Here is a 20872-nt window from a genome sequence, read left to right as displayed (position 1 = left end):
CTATACGTGTTGTAGCCATTAAATAAGCTCACTTATTTTAATATTTGTTAAAATATTATTATGTTATTTTTTAATTTATGTTGATTATTAAAAGTGAACCGCACGAGTAAGATAGGATGCGCAATATCGAGAGACATGGAGCGGGTCAGACATGATTTTGACCACTTAATTAAGTTTTGTTTTGTAGCAGACGATAGGCCTAATCATGCAGGCGCCCGCGCGGTCACTTGCATTGCTCGTGAACTGGAGCGCATCTCATCCTAACTTAACGAAACTCAGCATATGCCTCACAGCTTGAAATGTCTTTTTAACAATTTAAAACGAAAAGAAATAGGCTACTCTCTGATTATGTAATCCATGATGTGCATTTCTCTCTAGGCGCGTTCACTAGGATTTTATATTTGATGTTCAATTTCTATACCTGAAAAACCACCCACCTGAAAGCACTGATTTCACTGGTATCTAAATTTTGGTGTCATAACCTAATTTATTACAAATACAAGGTTGCATGGGCCAAAACAAATGAAAACAATTATTTTATTTATTACTTTTTTTGTTGTTGTGGGGCTTGTGAACATTTTGGTGGGGCAAGTAAAATCAATCTACCTATCTGGCCAGTAGAAGAAAAAAATGTAGCCTTCAGCCCCGGGAGGGCAGGGACAGAAAGTATTTTCTGTTCTGCTGAGCTGTGAGGGGTCTGGTTAAAGGGACATTGAGATTTGGGGATGTTCTCTCTTATAGTTTGGGTTAAAGTTATAGAGAACACACAGGGAGGTCTGGGCTTCTGGTTCAGCAGCTTCCAGAGAGGCTGCGCTTTATCTGTACTTTGTATGCTTTTCTGAGACATCCGTGTCTCCATTCGCAGCATGATGCGGGGAAAGGCTTGACTCATGTCTGCAGACCACCTTAGGCATTTGAGCCTGAAACAAGAAAATTGCCATGACCTGATTTCATTCACTTTGAGCATTTATTTATTTGATCCGGGGGCTGAATGGGAAAAGCAGACAGTGTCACTCTCTATGGCCTCCTATATGGCCCTGAAGCTACTTTCCTAAGTTATTTTACTGTTTATAGTCTCACATAAACAGACACTTGTACTTGTCTTTTTACCCAGACCCACAGCATATTTCCTGGCACGATAGTTTCGCTTCATTTTTTACTTTCAGATAGACTTTGATCTCTTCTTTTGCATCACTTAGAGGCAAACACCACACAGACAACGTATTCCATGATTCCAACATAATTCCGGGTCACAATGCCTCAGGGCAGCGATGCTTCTGTCTCTCTGCTTGCTCCCTTGGCATCAATGCGGTAAGCTTTTCTGTCCTCAGATGTGGGTGGGAGAAAGTTTTCCGAGGCCTGAGAGCATCATAAATCAAAACGTAACGTCAGATCCACACAGCTGGGCTCCCAGGAACTAGGAGCACAATATGAGTTGCTGACATTTTAATTACTTTGTCATACATCTCAGACTGGTAAGCCTATTTTGAGGGCGTAATTTATGGCAGTAAATGAAAACAAATATTCTCTAAACCATCTTTCTGAAAGCCTGTTCTTGCCATGTTGATTAATGGTAATATCTCTCTAGTTGTCTGTCCAGTGCCTGAGAGAATTAGGTTCTGGACCCTTACCGGCATGCGCACATTGCTTAACATTTCAGATGCTAGCGAATGTGTGCACAGCCACGTTCCACTGACATGGCAGGTAAACAATATGAAAAAACTCTCCAGAGAGTAATTCGTCTTCAATTATCGTCAAAACAGAGATGACAAAAAGTGATTTTCAGAGCGTATTTCAGCAAATTGATCTTTAGATTTGATTGTTTTGTATTGGAAATGGCTGGCCGGTTAAATGGTTGCTTTTTAGCCTGGCAGGCGTGCAGCCTTTTCCCAACAAATCGAAATGGTCGTCCTTTTTGAATATTTAGATTACCTGTGGCTCCCGGCACCTTTTCTAAGTGGATTAACATTTCACGTGGCTCCCAACCTGCATCTTAATATGTTGTGGGCTGATATCAAAGAGTCCTCAGGGATCAGAAACAAGCATTCCCATTATCTTTCCTGCTGTGCTTTGTTTACCAAACCACAAGCAAGGGCCATTCATCTAGACAATTGTAATGGAATCCAAACTAGCAGGACTGATCATAAAATCACTTTATACACAGGTCGCATCGATTCCGCTCGCAGCATAACCCAGGTAAGCGCTCAGCCCCCGCTCTCTCGCGTTTTACAAACCTCCTCTGGCAGCATTACGCAGGATCACACTTGCTGCTAGTAGGCCCTTAAATCATCATGAAGGTGAGCTGTTTATGTACACATCAGTTTGGAGCCTCAGATGCTTGCCAAGCCATTTCAGTCTATGCATATTTAATAATTAAAAGTCCATCAAGGCGGGCCGCTCTGACCTTTTAAAGCCGCCACTGACATCTGTGAAGGGTGCCTTTATTTCCCAGATGCAGCCCAGCCCGGATCCGCAGCCAGGTGTCAGGGTGCAGACAGCGATGTAATGCATCCTCATCAGCGGCCGCCAATCCATCCCTCACGAACCCCCTCCCCACCCAAGCATCCGTGGACTTTTGATGGATCTCTTTATGCTAATCTGCACTTAATCATGAAACAGCAAAAATAGAATCAAGCTGAAACAAAGCTCACTCTAATTACACGTCAATATTGTTCGCTGCAGAAGCGACGACAGCTCTCTTGTTCCTACTTCTGAGGTATTTATTTATTAATTTATTTGTCTACTTGCAAACGTCTCTGAGACTTGAAGATCTTTTGTAGGGATCTGTCTTGGAAATAGGTAATTTGTGTGACGCTTGTACTCACGGCGTGTAGGAAGACGCTACAGGTCCCGCGGAGCTGAAAAACTAATCATAAGTTTCAAAGCATCCCGAGTCGTGCTCAGCCTCTCAAGGGCTTCTTCGCGGTGGTCACGCCTGAACAGAAAATCTCTTAGACAGCAGTGATGTGTAATTGAGGATGTCATCAATTAATCAAAAAACGAGGGAGGGGAAAGACTATGCATGATGAGTAGGAGTCAGGGCTGGAGATATGCAATCCATGCCTGCTTTCATCTGCGGAAATAAAAAGAAAACAATTCCATCCTGCCTACGTGGAGTCGTGGATTATCAAAGCGCCATGTTCTCCATGGCTCAGCACCAGTTTGAGATGGTAATTTTGCCTTAAAGAGGCACGGAGAAACTGGCACCTGAATTAATTGACAGTGATACACATCTGCCACTAAGTGTCTTTCCTGCAAACTTTGAATTGATGGATGAAGTGTGACGAGTTCTAATTAATCATTAGCGCAATAGCAGCAGCTCTGATATCAGTCCACAACTGCCTGAATCAGATAAACCCTTCTTAAAGGTATACTTCACTCAAAAATGAACATTTTGCCACCATTTACTCACCCTCATGATATTCTCAGCCTGTATGACTTTCTTTTTTTTCTGTTGAACACTATATTTAAAAGAAAATGCTAGTTGTTTTTCCATACAATTACTGAGGCAAGGAGGGCAAGAAGCCATCAAAGTATCGTAAAAGACCAAAATTGATGTTGTAATTTATTAAAACATTTCCTCTCCAGTGAGATCTTTACCACTGTGACGAACTTGAGAATCGAATCAGTCTGATTTGTTTATTGAACAAATATTCCTGTTTTTGTGAAATGGATCAAATGATTGGTTCTTTAAAATGAGGCAAATCAAAACAATATGTGTTTTTTCCTGGGTTGACCCTTCAGAAATCATTCTTAAATGATGGTGCTCAAGAAACATTTTTATTTTTTATTGAATTTTTTTGAACTATTGAACTATTTTTATAATACCGTTATGAGACTTCTATGCTCCTTTGTGTCCTTTTTCAGTGAACTGTTCCTTTTCACTTTTTCCATTGTTTCCCAAGTCTGGGTCTCAACAAACAGCTTCCTCACTTAGATACTAGCCTGGAGGTTTATTATCACCAACAGCGGTATTTCTGTCTGTAATGAACCTTACCACTCATTGATTCTCAGCTTGTGTCAGAATGAGGGATCAGGTACATTGAAAACGCTCAGGGCTCCATGAAATTCCTCCACGCCAGACGTGTCCCAGTCAAACCCATGGCGCAATGAGTTCATGGCAAAGCTAGTTTTATGTAACCCAATATACATCAGTTAAGCACTAATTATAATGCTGTCACTCTATTGCGGTAGTGGAATTTGTTAGTGTACCAGACTAATTGTCAATAATGGTTTAACATAGCTGTATTTCCTTCGCTTTGTTACTCTCCACAGAGCCATAACATTGGAGAACCAGCTAGTGGTGCTTGCCACCGCTGCGGCGGACGCCGGGAGGTACTACGTCCAAGCTGTTAATGAGAAGAATGGAGAAAACAAGACAAGCCCATCCATCTACCTGAATGTGGCAGGTAAGTTGAGGGGTGATGCATTTCACTAGATCATTTCTATTACCCTGCAGCTAATGTCACATGGCCAGTCATTGATGTAGCCGAGACAGAACTATCGACCAGACGTGGGAATTATGGCTTTCTGTTGGTCCTCTCCCTCTTTTGTTTTTGCCCACGTGTTGTAGGCACAGTTTAACAAGCTAGTTTCAGAAGCACTCACAGGCCGGCATGCAGATGCAAGGTACCTGTAATTCCCATTCCCTCAGGGGGCCGTTTAATGTGGTGCATTCATCAGAGAGGAAGGCCATCCGTGGAATGACACAGAGAATCTGTTTGTTCTAGTGACACACTTGGATTTGCTAGCTGAACGTTGTTTGCTTGCTGTTGTCGTAGCTGCGTTGGCAGGTGCTACTGAGCATCGCCTGCTTTCACAATGCTAATGCACACATCCCATTCATGCATATACAGTCACTGACAGCCCGTTAGAGGAGGCAAAAGATGCTGAGCCTTCTCAAAAATGTATTCAATATGAAAGTTGCAACTGAATTGATACAGTTTATTGTAGTTTTAATCAGTGAACCTACTAATGTACATTACTCAGATTTGGTGCTGTTTTTTATCATGCTGACGGCATACAGGCTCTTCTCGTTAGTTCAGACCAATCAAAATAAATGTTCCACTGACACTATGTCATTTGGTTCTATCCAAAAAGTGGTCAAAAAGATCAAAGGAAGTAGAAATTAAATTAGCCTGCAGTAGAAATAACCAGTCATTATCAAAGTACCCTTTCAAACCAATTAGCTTTTCACTATTGCTTCAGTGCGTCATTAAGCCTGCTTGTGGTTAATGCAACTGGTGAAGAGAGGCTTTTTTTTTTTTTTTTTTTAGGCCAATTTAATAAGTTCTCAACCAAATGAAAGACTGAACTACAAGGCCAGATATAAATGTTTCATAATGAAGGAGCAGGGGTTAGAGGTAGATTGAGTCCATTCAAGATACACTACCGTTCAAATGTCTGGGGTTAGTACATTTTAGAAAAGTTTTTGAAAGAAGTCTCAAGGCTGCATTTGTTTGATCAAAAACACAATAAAAACTGTAATATTGTTAAATAATATTACAGTTTTAATTTAAATTTTAAATTTATTTGTTTATTCCTGTGCTGTCAAAGCTGAATTTCCAGCATCATTACTCCAGTCTTCAGTGTCACATGATCCTTTAGAAATCAGTCTAATATGCTGATTTGCTGCTCAAGAAACATTTCTGTAACACTTTGCAATACGGGTGCACTAATATGTATGAACTCATGCACAGATAATCATGAGTTAATGTATGACTCATGAAGAAATAAACCATTCATAATGATTACTGCATCAGCAACTAATAAGGAGTCTACCGTTACCAAATCCATATTTTTCAGGATTCTTTGATGTATAGAGAACAGAGAATTTTTAAAGAACAGAATTTTTATTTGAAATAGAAATCTTTTGTAACATTCTAAACGTCTTTACAGTCACTTTTGATCAATTTAATGCATGCTTTAAAAAAACATCTTACTGGCCCCGAACTTTTTAATGGTAGTGTATGTGATTTGTTTCCTATAATGACAACTGTTGGTTTGATGATGTTATATGTTACCTGTCTTGTGTGTGGACTTTTAGGTTATTTCCTGTTTGGTGCCCCATTTCATAGTCAGTTTGTAGTCCCGAGGTGACGGATGAGAGCTGGATCCAAATGCAGTGTGTTTAATAAATCAAGATAAAGGTACAAAATAAACTAAAAAAACCAAGGAACAGAACTGAGGATACCTCCATACATGGACAAGGCCTGAAAATAAACACAGGAAACACTGGGGTTTAAATATACAAGGGGTAATTAGAGAACAAGACACACCTGGCAAAAATTAGAGAACAATTTACAATATGACTACAAAACGGGGCATCAAACAGGAAATGACTTAAAAGACCACACACAAGATAGGTAACATATAACAGGTGAAAGGAAAAATTAGAGTGCAGATGAGAGATATATGCGGCATCCCAATTCGGAGGCTGCATCATTCGAAGGCCGATTGAGTCACCGTGACGAAGGCCTCCAAATGGGTCCTTCGTATCCCGTGAAATTAAGGATTCAACAGATGTTCACTGCCTTGCCTACCCCCGATTTCACTGTGCGCCAACATGATTTTTTTGTTTTTAGAGAAATTGCTGAATTACAACTTACTCAAATATCTAATGATATAAATGTAAAAAAAATAATAATAATAATAATACTTGTTGACTTATATATCTATATCTATCTATAGCTATATCTTTCTAAAATGCAGTTATAAATAGTTTATACTCTTTATCATGTACAGAAATGGACCATAGGGAACAGACTTAGACAGTTTGTGAACACTGGTTTAATATAACTTTCAAAACAGTCCAGTACAAACGTTACTGTCACTCATCAACGGCAGCTGTCACAGTTGTTAGGCGACAAGTACAGTCCTCCGTAGGACTTATTTAAATTTTACACAAAACTTATGAAAATAAGTTTTGTGTAAAATTCTAAGATTGCATTTTACTGTTTTTATTCATTTTGAGGAATATTGGATGTTTTCGTGCAAGTGAGATGAGTAAATGCATGTTCACATTTAGTCTAGAACTAAAATAACTATCATGTTTACACAGCAGACACAACACCTCCTCACTTTATTTCCCTCAAAATACATGGGGACAGGAGAGCTGTCAGTCAATAAATGTGAAAAAAGTAACTAGCGTTACTTATTTGAAAAAGTAACTTAGACATTTTGTTGTAAATTGAAAAAGTAATGCGTTACTTTGCTAGTTACTTGAAAAAAATAATCTGATTACGAAACTCAAGTTACTTGTAATAAGTTACCTTCAACAGTGCTCATCTGTGAATGTGATCATAATCATCCAATTCAAAACTTATTTAGGGATGCAAAATATTTTAGTACCATATCCAATGTGGGAGATTATCGGCCAAAATCTTTTTTTATCGGTATCCAACGACATTGGATATAAATATAGAACAATAATGGATATTTAATTTTGCTAATTTCCCCAAAATTTGTTCACATTTTTACACTTAGACTTTATCTTATGCTTACTTTAAATTTATCTTTAAAAACAATAATTCAATAACACTTTTAAATGCCATTTTTAGCAAATCTCAAAATGCATTCATACTGTACATTATGATCTTGTGATGCGTAAATACATGTGTAGCATTTAAAATGACTGATTTTAGTTTTTAGTGTTTATTTAAAATTTATTTAGCGTGGGATTTTAATATCAACCATTGATTGGTTAGTGACCATAAGATAACAAAATAATTATCAGCTTATTGGTAACGTCCAGAATATTAATGTTGGTGCATCTATAAACCTAGTAAAATCTTTGGTTGTGGCAGTGATTCCCTCACAAGCTGTGGTGGATTACATCATTGACCTTAGGGAAATGGCAGCGAGCTTGAATTTAATGTGAGATGAAGGAACATTGAACTAGCATTATTTTTTCAAAACCAGATGAAACCAACTTGATGATTTGAAGAGTGTAAATGAGCAGAAGGCTGGAGGCCGCTAATAAAGAGAGACTGGCGCTGAGTTTCTATACCAACTGCAGAGTTAATAATTCAATTGAATTATGAGTTTTAATATCCTGATGAATGGAGTGCATTTAAAATAGCTTCAGTAAAAGCCTTTAGCGTGGTTCTCTCTTCATTTGCTCTTCAACAGCTTCGGTTTGTAGATTATCACTTCAGATGATTGGTGTTGAATTTGTGAATGCGGTACAGATAACATACAATTGTGTTGATCATAATGAGCTTGTATCAGTGTGTATAGCTCTGTCACAGCCAGGGATTTGTTATGTTGGGATGATATATATATTTTTTTTTTTCGCTGTCGAAATTAAGCAGTTAATTAATTTCCCCATTGAAGTGCTAATTCCTCTGATATTTGAGGAACAATAGTGCTGAGCCCAGATGAAGGGGCCTATCATCATGTGACTGCACTGTGGCATTTATGCCAAAAGTCTCATTCTACACATAGCGTTCTCAGGAAGTAAACAATGAACGACAGAGACGAGGAAATAAAGAGTATCCATTGGGGAGCACCCTCCCCCCCTCACTCACTCCGAACCCCTTTTTTAGTTACACTTACATACGGCAGATGAAAGCTCCTACTGCCCTTAATGTGCGTTAAGTACAATTCAAATGTCAAGACTGCCCTTGTGGCATTTCCTGCTTTTCAAAAATTACTCAGCATTCACCTCAGAGCTGCACGGCAAGTGCTATGAACGAAGCAAAGAAAAATAACCTTTCTGAAGAACCATGACCTTAGTCTTATTGCAATTGGCTGTACTAGCTTGCTAAGACAACCGTCAAATCTCTAACCCTCCGTATGAGCAATAGTAACACTAATACAGAGGAACTGAAATTTGAACACACCACTGATCCTAAGTAGTAAATGTAATATGTCCGTTACCGTTTATACTGCATTCATGACCTCAAACCATGTTGCTTGTTGAGGGAGTGATGTGATTTTACTTTTTTTAAGTGATTAAGCAATTTTTTCTTTGTAGACGATAAAACAGGCAAAGAAATCCCATAGATTATTTACAGTAAGCAATATACTGTACACAGGGGCCAGAGGTGGGCTTAAAGGGATAGTTGACCCAAAAATGAAAATTCTCTCATTATTTACTCACCCTCAAGTTGTTCCAAACCTGTATGAGTTTCATTCTTCTGTTGAACACTTAAGATATTTGGAAGAATGTTGCCAACCAAACTCTTGATTGATGGTAGCCATAGTATTTTTTTCCTAACTTGAGGGTGAGTGAATGATGAAAGAATTTTCATTTTTGGGGGGGAATTATCCCTTTCAGGCCACTTGGTTCACACCAAGAACGAAAACTATAATGTTAACTATATAAGCATCCATATCAAGCAAAGTTTATTATAATCTCACCCTTCAGTTTTGTCGTCTGCCACTTAACTTGTTGAAACTTGTTAAAGTCGGATGGATTCTGATTGTCAACTGACGGTCAATGTTTTTATTGTTCATCAGCTGGAAAAATTCTGAAAGTGATTCCAACAATATCGTTCCTCTGTGTCGTTATTGTTATATCTGTCGTCCATGGTGTGAATGAGCCTTTAGGCCAGTAAGCAAACACCCCAAACAGCCACATAGCAACACATTTGCAAGCCACACAAAATGGCGGCTATTTTGAGAGTTCATTCTTTGCTTTATTGTTCATATTCTATTCAGAGGCATTTTTCTCCCTCATTGGATGGCACAAGAAACTGAGAACAATTGCAGAAGAGTCCCTTACGATTGTGATCATCCATCCAATCATAAATGAATTATTTTGCACCACAGTGAAAAGCTTTAGTCAGATGTGACATGGATTCCATTTGGTGGTCTCCCTCAGGCTCGATGGTGTCGCACTTTCATTATCCCTCACACCTGGCTTTAGAAAGGTCAGCCTTGTAGAAAAAGCCACCTCGGAGCATGTGATCAAGGCTGATTAATTGATAATACTCAAGAGTGTGGGAGTATCAAGAGCGGGGTGTGATTTCAATCAGCCAGTGTAAAGGGTCGCCAGTGGCATGTGTGGAGAGCTGAGAGAGAGAAAAATATTGAGGGTACGTTTACATGAAAACGATATGCTCAAAACTGAGTTTTTCGCGTACAGATGACACCATTGTCAAAACTAAAAACACTGTATTCTGATGACAGGCCATTAGATGGTGATGAAACAGACTGAACATGTAATACGCATGTGCATGGCGTCATAGTCTTCAGAGATTCGCATTTTTGTTGTTTACATGGAGACCGTTTTGAAAATTTTGCACTTTGAAACCTGTTTTCAAAAGTTTGCGTTTTCAGGCACCCAAAAGGATGTTGTGTAAATGAACTGCGGAAACGTTTTCTGTTTTTAGTTGAAAACTGTGTCGTGTAAACAGCCCCTTACTGATGCATTTTGATTCTTCTCAAAAGATTCTGGATCAGACACAAAGATTCATACAAATTTAGTTTATTTGTTAATCCCTTTTTTGGTTAAGTGTGCCAGATCAAATATATTTCATTATGGCTAATATGCTGAATCTTTTCACAGATGCACTGAGAATGATTTAGGAATTGCATTGTGACTCTCTAAAACGAATCAAATCTTGAAGGGCTTAACGATTCTTACACCTGCCCTTTAGCAGTGGCTGAATTTATTGGACCATATTGTGTTATAAACGTGTGGACGTGGTTCCTCTGTAACAGATGATTTATCTGCATGCGGTCTGCCTGTCGTTCTCCCAGGCAAAGGCAGCATTTTAACTCTCACAGCAGCTTGATTTATTCGAAAGGAAATAGGCTTCGACTAACCAGCTCAGTCATTATTTGCCGTTACTAATGATCTCATTTGGAGGCAACCGTGTGCTTGGTTCTGTTTCATTTCTCCTGGCTGAAATAATAATCCACCATTTTAAAACAGAGCTGGCACTTCTGCAGAGATGTCCATTGTGTGATGTTTCAGCGTGGTTAAATGAAATTGAGTCTCACCATCGAGATATACAGTACATTTCTACAGGTGGCTTTCCAGGCTTGCTTTCATAGAACTTGGCAAACTCGTGCTCTGCATTCATAAAAATACATTACACAGTAATGTAATAACTAGACAGCAACATTGTTGCCCTTATTTTGACACAATTTCAAAATAATCACATAAACAATGCACTGTGTTGTTTTCAAGTAAAGTATCCTTAAAACAAGACAAACTTAATTGAAAAGCTAAATTCTCTGAAAACAATATTTTTAAATTGAATGTACATTGTTTTAAGGATGTAAGATTCTGGAAAACTAGACAAGAATACTGAGTAAGAAATTGCTATTTATTAGAAATATGCTATTTATTAGAAATATGCAATTAGGTATTGTTTCATTTAACACAGAACATTATCTTTTTTTTTTTACCTATAATTTGTTTGTATATATGCAAATTAAATTGTTTTGTTATCTTAGCAACATACTAACATCAAACTCTTCTACACAAGCGGAGCTGTGTGATGCATCTGTGTGATGCACATTACTCTGCATTAGTTTCTGCCTACGTAGACCATTTCACATCAGTCACTTATGAGGGTTCATGATGTTTAGGAGGCAACTGTTTATGTAGGCAGTGAACTGCAGGCGAGCTCATATTACAGTCTGAAGACCAACACAGAAAGCTGTGGTAGGTTTATATGTTTTTTTAATTGTATTTTTATTTTGTTGAAATTGGGGACAGGAGAGCTGTCAGTCAATAAATGTGAAAAAAGTAACTAGCGTTACTTATTTGAAAAAGTAACTTAGACATTTTGTTGTAAATTGAAAAAGTAATGCGTTACTTTGCTAGTTACTTGAAAAAAGTAATCTGATTACGAAACTCAAGTTACTTGTAATAAGTTACCTTCAACAGTGCTCATCTGTGAATGTGATCATAATCATCCAATTCAAAACTTATTTAGGGATGCAAAATATTTGAAATCTATGAATTTCATTTTGAGAGTGAAGATGCTTTGCCTTCTGACTTGAATAGCGCTGCTCTGTTATGTGAGCAGATATTAAATTCATAGTGGACACAGGGAATCTGGGTGTAGTGGTCTGCTCAGATATCCCATGGGTCCCTGAAAATGCCTTTCAAGGAAATCTTACTGTGTTTTAAGCCTAGCTGCCTTTCATCATTTTGGATATGTGAAAATAAGAGAAAGCCCAGGCGGGAATATCTATCTATCTATCTATCTATCTATCTATCTATGTCAAAATTTCAGAATTGAATCGGAATTCTATCTTTCTTTCTTTCTTTCTTTTCTTTTATGCTGCCCCTGATGTAAAATAACAGGTCACCTGTGAGCCTGAAAAGAACAGCTCTGTAAAAAAAAAAGTGCTCCCTTCAGGCCAGCAGAATATAATAACATTTCAACAATGTTTTGAATGAGCAGCTACCATTGCTGCAGGGACACATTTATGCCAAGCTCAGTCAGAGCTATGTGATAAACACTTCCACCTGCAGCTATCATTTGCAAGTCAGGTTCCTGCGCAGTTCCCATCCTGCAAGGGAGCCGAGGCCTTGGGTGAACGCTAACTGAAGAATCGACAGATATCGACGCGACTCAGAGTTTGACAGGAACAGCAGGATTGAATGCAGAATGTTCTGAGAACAGCGTCGTTAAGATTTAATGAACAACTCCATAAATTTTTATCATACCCTTCGTGCTGGCAGATTACATTCAAACAAAAGCTGCTTTCCGGGGCCGTAAGCTGACCCAAGAGACTAAATATGATTAAAGCCGAGCCTCCTTCCCCACGTTATCTACTCTTCTTTTTTTTTGCGCTTATTGTTATTATCGCCTTCATCCCTCCAGAATATCCTCTCCGCACACCTCCCACCCCACTCTCACCGTCTGATTTCCTTGAGGAATTTCAAATTAGCTCCGCCGCTCCAATGTGGGTTTCATCCCTGACACTCAGCACCTTGTTTAATTGGCTATATCTTAAACAAATAGGTCCCCTGGGAGATCGTGTTTAGTTTCTAATATCTTAGATTTGATAACTTGTCACCTGTAATTTGAGGCGAGATTGATAGGAGGCGACAGCGGGTGCTTTGAGGCGGTCTGATGGACCGGCTGCTGGAAAAATCTGCAGTTTCTCCTCATTAGCGTGTGAAAGACGCACCGGGGTTTGGTGCTCGCAACAACTCTTGATGGAGAAATAATAAGATGCCTGTCAGATTTTCAGATAGTAGATGTTTATAGGTTTGGCGGCACTTAACCTTTTAAGATGATAACACACTCGATTATGGGAGGCAAATCACAACAGTCTTATCTGTCAAACGATGGCCCCTCTTTGTGTTCTTGACAAGATTTGCCCAATGTCATTGTTATTTTTGATAGTTTGCCTGAAGTAATGGGGGATGAAAAATCAAAAGAAGAGAAGACTGCATTAGAAATGCCCCACAGGGCCCATGCAGCCTCAATTTCCTCTTCGATTACAGCATCGTCTGGACTTAATGTGCTACCAAAAAAATGCATAGGCTCACTACTTCAAAGTTGGAGAGAGGACAACATTATCAGCATCCTAAACATAGCCTTTTTGCTAATAGCATTTTCAGCAAGCCAGATGTATCTTTATGAGATGGACATTAGAAAGCTTTTAATGATGATGCAGGATTTAAAGGGATAGTTCACCAAAATAAGTTAAGCTTGCTATATTTTATGGGCCTTAAGGGCAGTAGTGTTAATGAGTATGCATTGGTTGTACAATATTAAAAAAAAAAGTTTAAAAAAGTGAACTACATAGGTTATAGAATTATATATTGTCTCTTAGAGTTCAGACAACACTTCAAAATCCCATATAGGTAATAGGGAGTGATTTTTGAGAAGATCAGACATCCTACGTTTAATATACTTGGCTAAGCGAATATAACATACATTCCTGTCTCTTATTAGACAAAAATCTTAGTTTAACACTTTTTGTATATACTATTCAGTAATGAATTTATCACAATATTTGCAATTTCTTATTTCACATTTTCCCATTAGAGCCTAGAAATCTCTCTCTCTCTCTCTCTCTCTCTCTCTCTCTTTCTCTCTCTCTCTCTCTCTCTCTCTCTCTCTCTCTCTCTCTCTCTCTCTCTCTCTTGCTTTTAATTTCTCCAATAAGTAACTTTTGTAGTTTTGCAGTTATAATTAATAGCTTACCAACCATGTGGTTGCAGTAATTACCAGTTGGAAAACCATTCCATTGTTTTGTAATTGCACCATCATTAGCAACCACAGTTTTGTGTCTCCTAGATTTCGGCCCCAGGAAACAGACTAAGGTTCTGTTTAACAGCAAGACGTAGTCATAGACATGCATCGCTTTAATATAATTGGGTTTTAAATAGAACTTTAAACTCACAAGCGGATATGCACAGCAGAGCGAGCAGCGTCGCATGTTTGTGAGTGCGTGCATTTGAATACAATCCAATCCAACACAACGCACCGTATGTGTCACTGGCAAGCAGAAAAATAATAACAATACTAATACAATTTTCTTCCTGCATTCAAATACAGTAGGAATGCAAGTAAACATGTTTATATTAACAGCTGCATATACTTGACAAGGATGACAAGCTGTGCCCGAAAATTCAGATACTGAGCAGTTTTTTTTCCCCCTGCCAGCATTGGAAATATCAGGTGTATTTTGGGAGAATAAGCAAAGGAGACATCACTTCTAAATATGAGCCACTTCCACCGTTTCAGCTAGCAGGTCTGTCCTCGGGTATCAGCGTGACAGCATGTGTTTCTGCTGGTATTCATGGTAGCACAGCTTTATGGTCAGCGTGAGTTAGTCAAGTCACTCTCTTGTCAGCTTGTCAGTCACATTTGCTGAAGTATCACTGGAAGTAGGTCATAGAAGTACAGTGGTTAAGTCTGTTTACAGGAAAGTCTGCGTGTTTTGTTTCCTGCACCCCAACAAACACTGCATGTAAATGAGCGTGTTCATGGCGGGCCGATGCATCTGAGATATCTCCTTTGTGAAACTCCAGCGTGGCGCGATTGTGATGTAAAAATAAACAGCCACCTCTTTTTGCACGAATCACACTGCGTTCAGGGCCCTCTCCCGGCTTTCATTGTAGCAGTGCAGAGCCTCAAAGTGTCGCTGCAATCATTTTTGTATATCCACAGTAGCATTCTATTTCATGGATTGCAAACAGATGGCAGATGCATTGAAGTGGAGTGTTTGCATATGCAAAGAGCATCATTCTAACATCACAATGGAACTGGGAGGAATATATATATATATATATATATATATACGGATATGCCTCCCTTCCGTATATACGTGTGTGTGTGTGTGTGTTTGTGTGTTGTTCAGGCGGCATTCAGATGGCTTATTCTGTGTCTGAAAGATGCGCCTGGAAGCAATGATAACAAACTTTTCATTCTCAAAAAAAAAAAGCAGTAATGCGGTTCCCCGGTAATAACTTTTTTAGTGCCGTCTAACCTCTTTATGCCAGTATTTGCAAAAAGTCTGCCTTGGCGATATACGGAGGAGAACACAATGAACACAATCTCATTTCATTGTGGACATATTATTTGTGTTGTGGTTGTAATATCAAATCCTAGAAGATTGGCCAGCGTTTTAAAGGGATAGTTTAGAATTCTGTGAAAATAAGAATTCTGTCATCATTTACTCACCTTCATGTCGTTTGAAACCTGATTGACATTATTTCTTCTGTGAAACACAAAATGAGATGAATAGAAAAACTATTAAACTATCAAGCTTCAAGAACGTAGGCCTAATATAAAAGAAGTTCAGAATAGTACCGTAACAGTAGTTCCTATGACTTCAGCACTATATTTTGAGTCATCCAAAGCTGTTTGATAGATTTTGTGAGGAAAAAACTGAAATGTAAGTTTGATTTTCTCTGAAAATCTTCCCAATGACCGTAGCTCTCAGATTTCATGCAATTTTTCAATGTATAGTTATATCTATATATCAAATATGTGCATGAGTTTTGAGAGATGCGGCAAAGAAGAAAGATTTTAATTGAATAGTGCCTTAAAGGGATAGTTAACCCCCCCCAAAAAAGTTCTGTCATCATTTATTTACCCTCATGTCATTCCAAAACTGTTTGACATTCTTTCTTCTGCAGAACATAAAAAAATATATATTTTGAATTTTGGTAACCAAAAAAGTTTTACCTTTAGGTAATAATTGACTTCTATTGTACAAACAAAAAACTCTGAGACTTTTGTGTTTCACAGAGAAATGTCATATACTGTAGGGAGACAGACATTTTTGGGTGAACTATCCTTTTAAATTGATTTATTTTTCTTTACACAAAGCTATCATATGGCTTCAGAGCAGTTGGATTATTTGACAACTCTTATGCTCTTACTCTTATGCAACTCCCTGCTTTTTGTCATTTTTGGAGGTTGGTACTGAAGCGCCTGATCACTGTTTACTTTTATTGCATAGAAAACAGCACTTGGACATTCTGCTAAACATCTCTTCTTGTGTTTCACAAAAGAAAGTCATACAGGCTTGATATTATTGACAGAATTGTCATTTTGGGTGGGATGATCCTTTAATGCAGTTTGTTGTCTTGTGTAAAAAGCGCTCTTATCTTGTGTCATAGTGCAATGACTTCACACACTCTTATTGACTGGCCAGTGTGGCCAAAAATCCTTGGCAAACAGAGGCATAATGGGCGGTCAGAGAATCACTCTGCGCCTCTCTTTTATGTTTTCCATTGTGTATTCTTAAGATGATGCTTATCATTCTTCATTCTGTCCATCTATATGACTTACCTCTGAAGCAAATTGCCGAAAGCCATTTTGTGATGCTGTCTGAACAATGGATGTTAATGCTGTGTCTATAAATGAGCACTTACCAAAATGTTGTTGGCATTTGCCATTGCATTTCAACCCAAGGCCAAAGGAATCATAAAAATATATGGAGAGGGTATCTAGAGCCACTGATGACTCCGAGTTCCTGGAACAACTGCCGGGTTGGACTGGCATTTTGTGACAGCTCAAATATGCTAATTGAGTTGGGTCATTTTTCACACATTTGTTGAGCTTGGAGCGTTTAGGCTGTTGTAATATTAGTGCAGGACGAGGCTACACAGCGCCATTAGTGCAATTAAAGCACAATTAGCTTCAGCATGAGAATGAGGGTGTTCGCTTGCTCATTTAAAAGACGTAGAGGGCGTTTGGGAGGATTACAACAACCCTGTCATGGTCTTCATGCCAAGAATGATTTATGTCTGAGGAAAACTCATTCTTATATGAAAAGAAGGTTATGGGGGAATTATGCAGAGGTAATTAAAACCAGTCTTGGAGTCATTTAGAGGAAATTTCACTTTGATATATGAAAACCATGGTACTAACTGTTTGATGACCATACTCATATATACAATGCTGGGAAAGCTACTGTAAACGTTAAAAACGATAGTTTTTAGTTTAAATTTTTTTAATTCTCTGTCATCATTTACTCACCCTCATGTCATTAAAAACTACAGTTGGGTATCGTTAGTTTTTTTTTTAGATACTAAATCAATACTTTTAATACAGTACCAGTGCCTAAACGGTGCCTGGACTGATACTTTTTTTTTTTTTAAAGCCACAAAACGACGGTGGATGACATTAAAGAACGGCTTTTTTATTGAAAACAATTCTTTAAATTGAACAATATATTAAAAGTTTAAAGTATACTTATATATAAATATAAGTAAATACAAAACACAACAAATTTACATAATAAATTCGCAATAAAAACTAAGCCACCCAACCCAATAACAGTTACAGTACTACTAACAGGCATTAGTAGAGGAATGCAAGCAGCCGCAATTTTGTTTTGTTTTTTTGTACGTGTTTTAAATGTTAAATAAGTTAATAATGATAAAAAAGACTGTGTTTATCATGGTGATTTGTAGAGGCTCTGTGGATTTGCACTTAACAAGCCTAAACAGACAGTGAATGAGAGAGAGATCAACTTAGCGCTTGCGATTGCCTGCGTCTGTCCTTCAGGTCATGTCATATAATTTATGGGGAAAAAAATAAGTTTGCCATGTCCAAGGAAAGCGAAATCTTTGTCGTATCATCCTTTTAACCTTTAAGGGTATTTCCCATGAATGGTGTAAGCGCTGGTCAATGCATTAAATCAATGCCATTGATCTCTATGAAGTGAAGCATCAGTTTCAGCGTTGCCCATGCGACGCATTGCTGCTCAGCCGAACCTTGTAAAGTGGCTCTCAAAGTTATAATAATTTCAACACCTTGTTTCATTACATCCATCTTTGAATTAATCTGTGTTTTTGAACGTTTTAGTTAAATGATCAGTTTAATGACTCGTTCAGACAGTCCCTTGCCGCCATCTCGACAGCTCGAAATGAGGCACCGAAATATGCGTTCTGATTCGGTTCGGTACATTTTGGCACCGGGTTTCGGTACCCAACTCTATTCCAAACGCATAAGACTTCCATGAAACCTGAGAGATTTCTGTCCCTCCATTGTAAGTCCATTACACCAAAACTTTCATAAAGAGAAACATAAAAGAAATCCATATGAATCAAGCTGTAAATCCAAGTCTTCTGAAGAGAAGTGATTACTTTATATTTTATATACAGATTTATATTCAGATTTAATTTGGGCTTTTATTCATATATAAAAATTGCTCAACACACAAACTGTACACATCAAGTATTGTAATGGAATCTCAAAAATGCTTGCTTAAAGGAGAAGTTCACTTTCAAAAAAACTTTTGCTGATAATTTACTCACCCCCATGTCATCCAAGATGTCCATGTCTTTCTTTCTTCAGTCGCAAAGAAATTAAGGTTTTTGATGAAAACATTCCAGGATTTCCCCCCATGTAATGGATTCTATTGGGACCCAAACGGTAGAAGGTCCAAATGACAGTTTAAGTGCAGCTTCAAAGGGCTTTAAACGATACCAGACGATGAATAAGGGTCTTATCTAGCGAAACGATCGGTCATTTCCAAAATAAATAAAAAAGTTTAAGTTTTATAAGCACAAATGTTCGCCTTGCTCTGTTCTGTGATGCGCGTTCGTGACGTCACGTAATACGCAATTACGTTGAAAAGGTCACGCTTGAAAAATTTCTGTCCTGAAGAAAATGTTCTTTTTGGCTTTTTAATATTAAAACACCGAGGATACGCACACGAAATGGGCATTTTAAACGATAAACTGACACAAATACATTTGAAAATGTGTATATGGTCCTCCTTCCGCACATTTGTAAACACGTCAAGCGTGACCTTTTCAACGTAATTGCGTATTACGTGACGTCACGAACGCGCATCACAGAACAGAGCAAGGCGAGCGTTTGTGCTTATAAAACTTAAACTTTTTTATTTATTTTGGAAATGACCGATCGTTTCGCTAGATAAGACCCTTATTCATCGTCTGGTATCGTTTAAAGCCCTTTGAAGCTGCACTTAAACTGTCATTTGGACCTTCTACCGTTTGGGTCCCAATAGAATCCATTACATGGGGGGAAATCCTGGAATGTTTTCATCAAAAACCTTAATTTCTTTGCGACTGAAGAAAGAAAGACATGGACATCTTGGATGACATGGGGGTGAGTAAATTATCAGCAAAAGTTTTTTTGAAAGTGAACTTCTCCTTTAACGCACAAGAACAAAAGTAATTGGTTTTTGTGCGCCAAACAAGCTAGTTTGATGATTACAATATTCAATTCAGATTTCTACGACATATTAAAAGCATCAACGTTGTAGTAATTTTGCTCCTACATTTCAACTACCAGTCATTAAAGGGATAGTTCACTTTGAAATAAAATTTTGGTATGTTTTAGCTTACCTCAAGGGCATCCAAGATGTAGGTGTCTTTGTTTCCGCAGTAGTTTCAATTTTGATATTTTTAGGTCAAACCGTTCTTGTCTGTCAGTCATATAATGCAGGTCTATGGTCACCACCTCAAAGAGCATGCACAGAGAAGTCCAAATTAAACAATTCCCCATCGTAAGTACACATTGATGGCCTAAGACACGAAACGAGCGGTTTGTGTGAGAAAACGAACAGTATTTATATAGTTTTTACCTCTTGTACACAACCACGTCCAAGTGATCTGAGGGCGCGCGCGCTTCCTGGTGTGTGACGTGTGCACGCGTTCTGGCTTAGTCTGCGCAAGCGGCGGAAAGCGCCGGAAGTGATCTCTCGTGCGTGTACGTCACTCGTGGTTGTGTAAAAGAGGTAAAAACGATACAAATACTGTTCGTTTTCTTAAATGACAATTAATAGGTAATTTTCATTGCCAGTAAGTGAAATTACTAAATTACTTTAAGTGAAATTACTGAACTTAAATATACGAGCTTGATAAAAATGATCATTCTAGAAGAAAATTTCAGATGGCACTTAGAGGCTTTTGCATCTGAACTCTTCATATCCTAAAGTCCAAAAAATAAAATGCGATGATACTTTTTTCCACTTTTAAAAGTATCCTCTGCAGGGGAGCTCTATCTGGCTTTATAAAATCCATTTTACATTTAAATAGTTTTAAAAGTAGGAGTATTTTCCTGACAAACAGCAGTCTTTCTTTTTTAATTTACCTGGAGGGAGCTGGGGATCTCTTTGAAGGGAAAGCAAAGAGAAACTCATTTTCCCTGACTTTCATTTTCCCATGCAGTCATAAAATGCGATGAAAAACCATAGGCTTTCTTTTTGCCCTCTATTTACCCTTTCTCATGCACTGTATGACCGGAAGGCGACACCAGTGTGTGTTTTGCCACTGACAACCCCCTCAGGGACGACAGCTGTGCAGTCAGCAGTTAGGCAGGAAGTCCGCCGATGTCCCACCATTGTGTGTGTTTATGCACAAGTGGGCTGTGAATGTAACAGGTAGCCTTCATTGTCACTAAACCTCAGACCACACTCTTTCTGAGCCCGGCTGCAGAGTGCTAATCTCCAACTCTATCTC

General features: G+C 38.3%; 1 protein-coding gene across 2 annotated transcripts in view; it reads left to right on the top strand.

The window, feature by feature from the left end:
• sdk1a (sidekick cell adhesion molecule 1a) overlaps positions 1-20872 on the top strand; it is a 396478-nt gene that overhangs the window by 239408 nt on the left and 136198 nt on the right. For both annotated transcript variants that reach the window (XM_084124950.1, XM_084124951.1), the window contains exon 5: positions 4276-4409. In XM_084124950.1, the coding sequence (XP_083981076.1) occupies positions 4276-4409 (134 nt within the window). The remainder of the gene's footprint in view (positions 1-4275; positions 4410-20872) is intronic.

Source organism: Abramis brama (assembly GCF_963993115.1).
Source record: "Abramis brama genome assembly, chromosome: 1".
Lineage (NCBI taxonomy): Eukaryota > Metazoa > Chordata > Actinopteri > Cypriniformes > Leuciscidae > Abramis > Abramis brama.
Note: the sequence above shows the minus strand (reverse complement) of the source record. Positions and strands in the feature narration are given on the sequence as shown.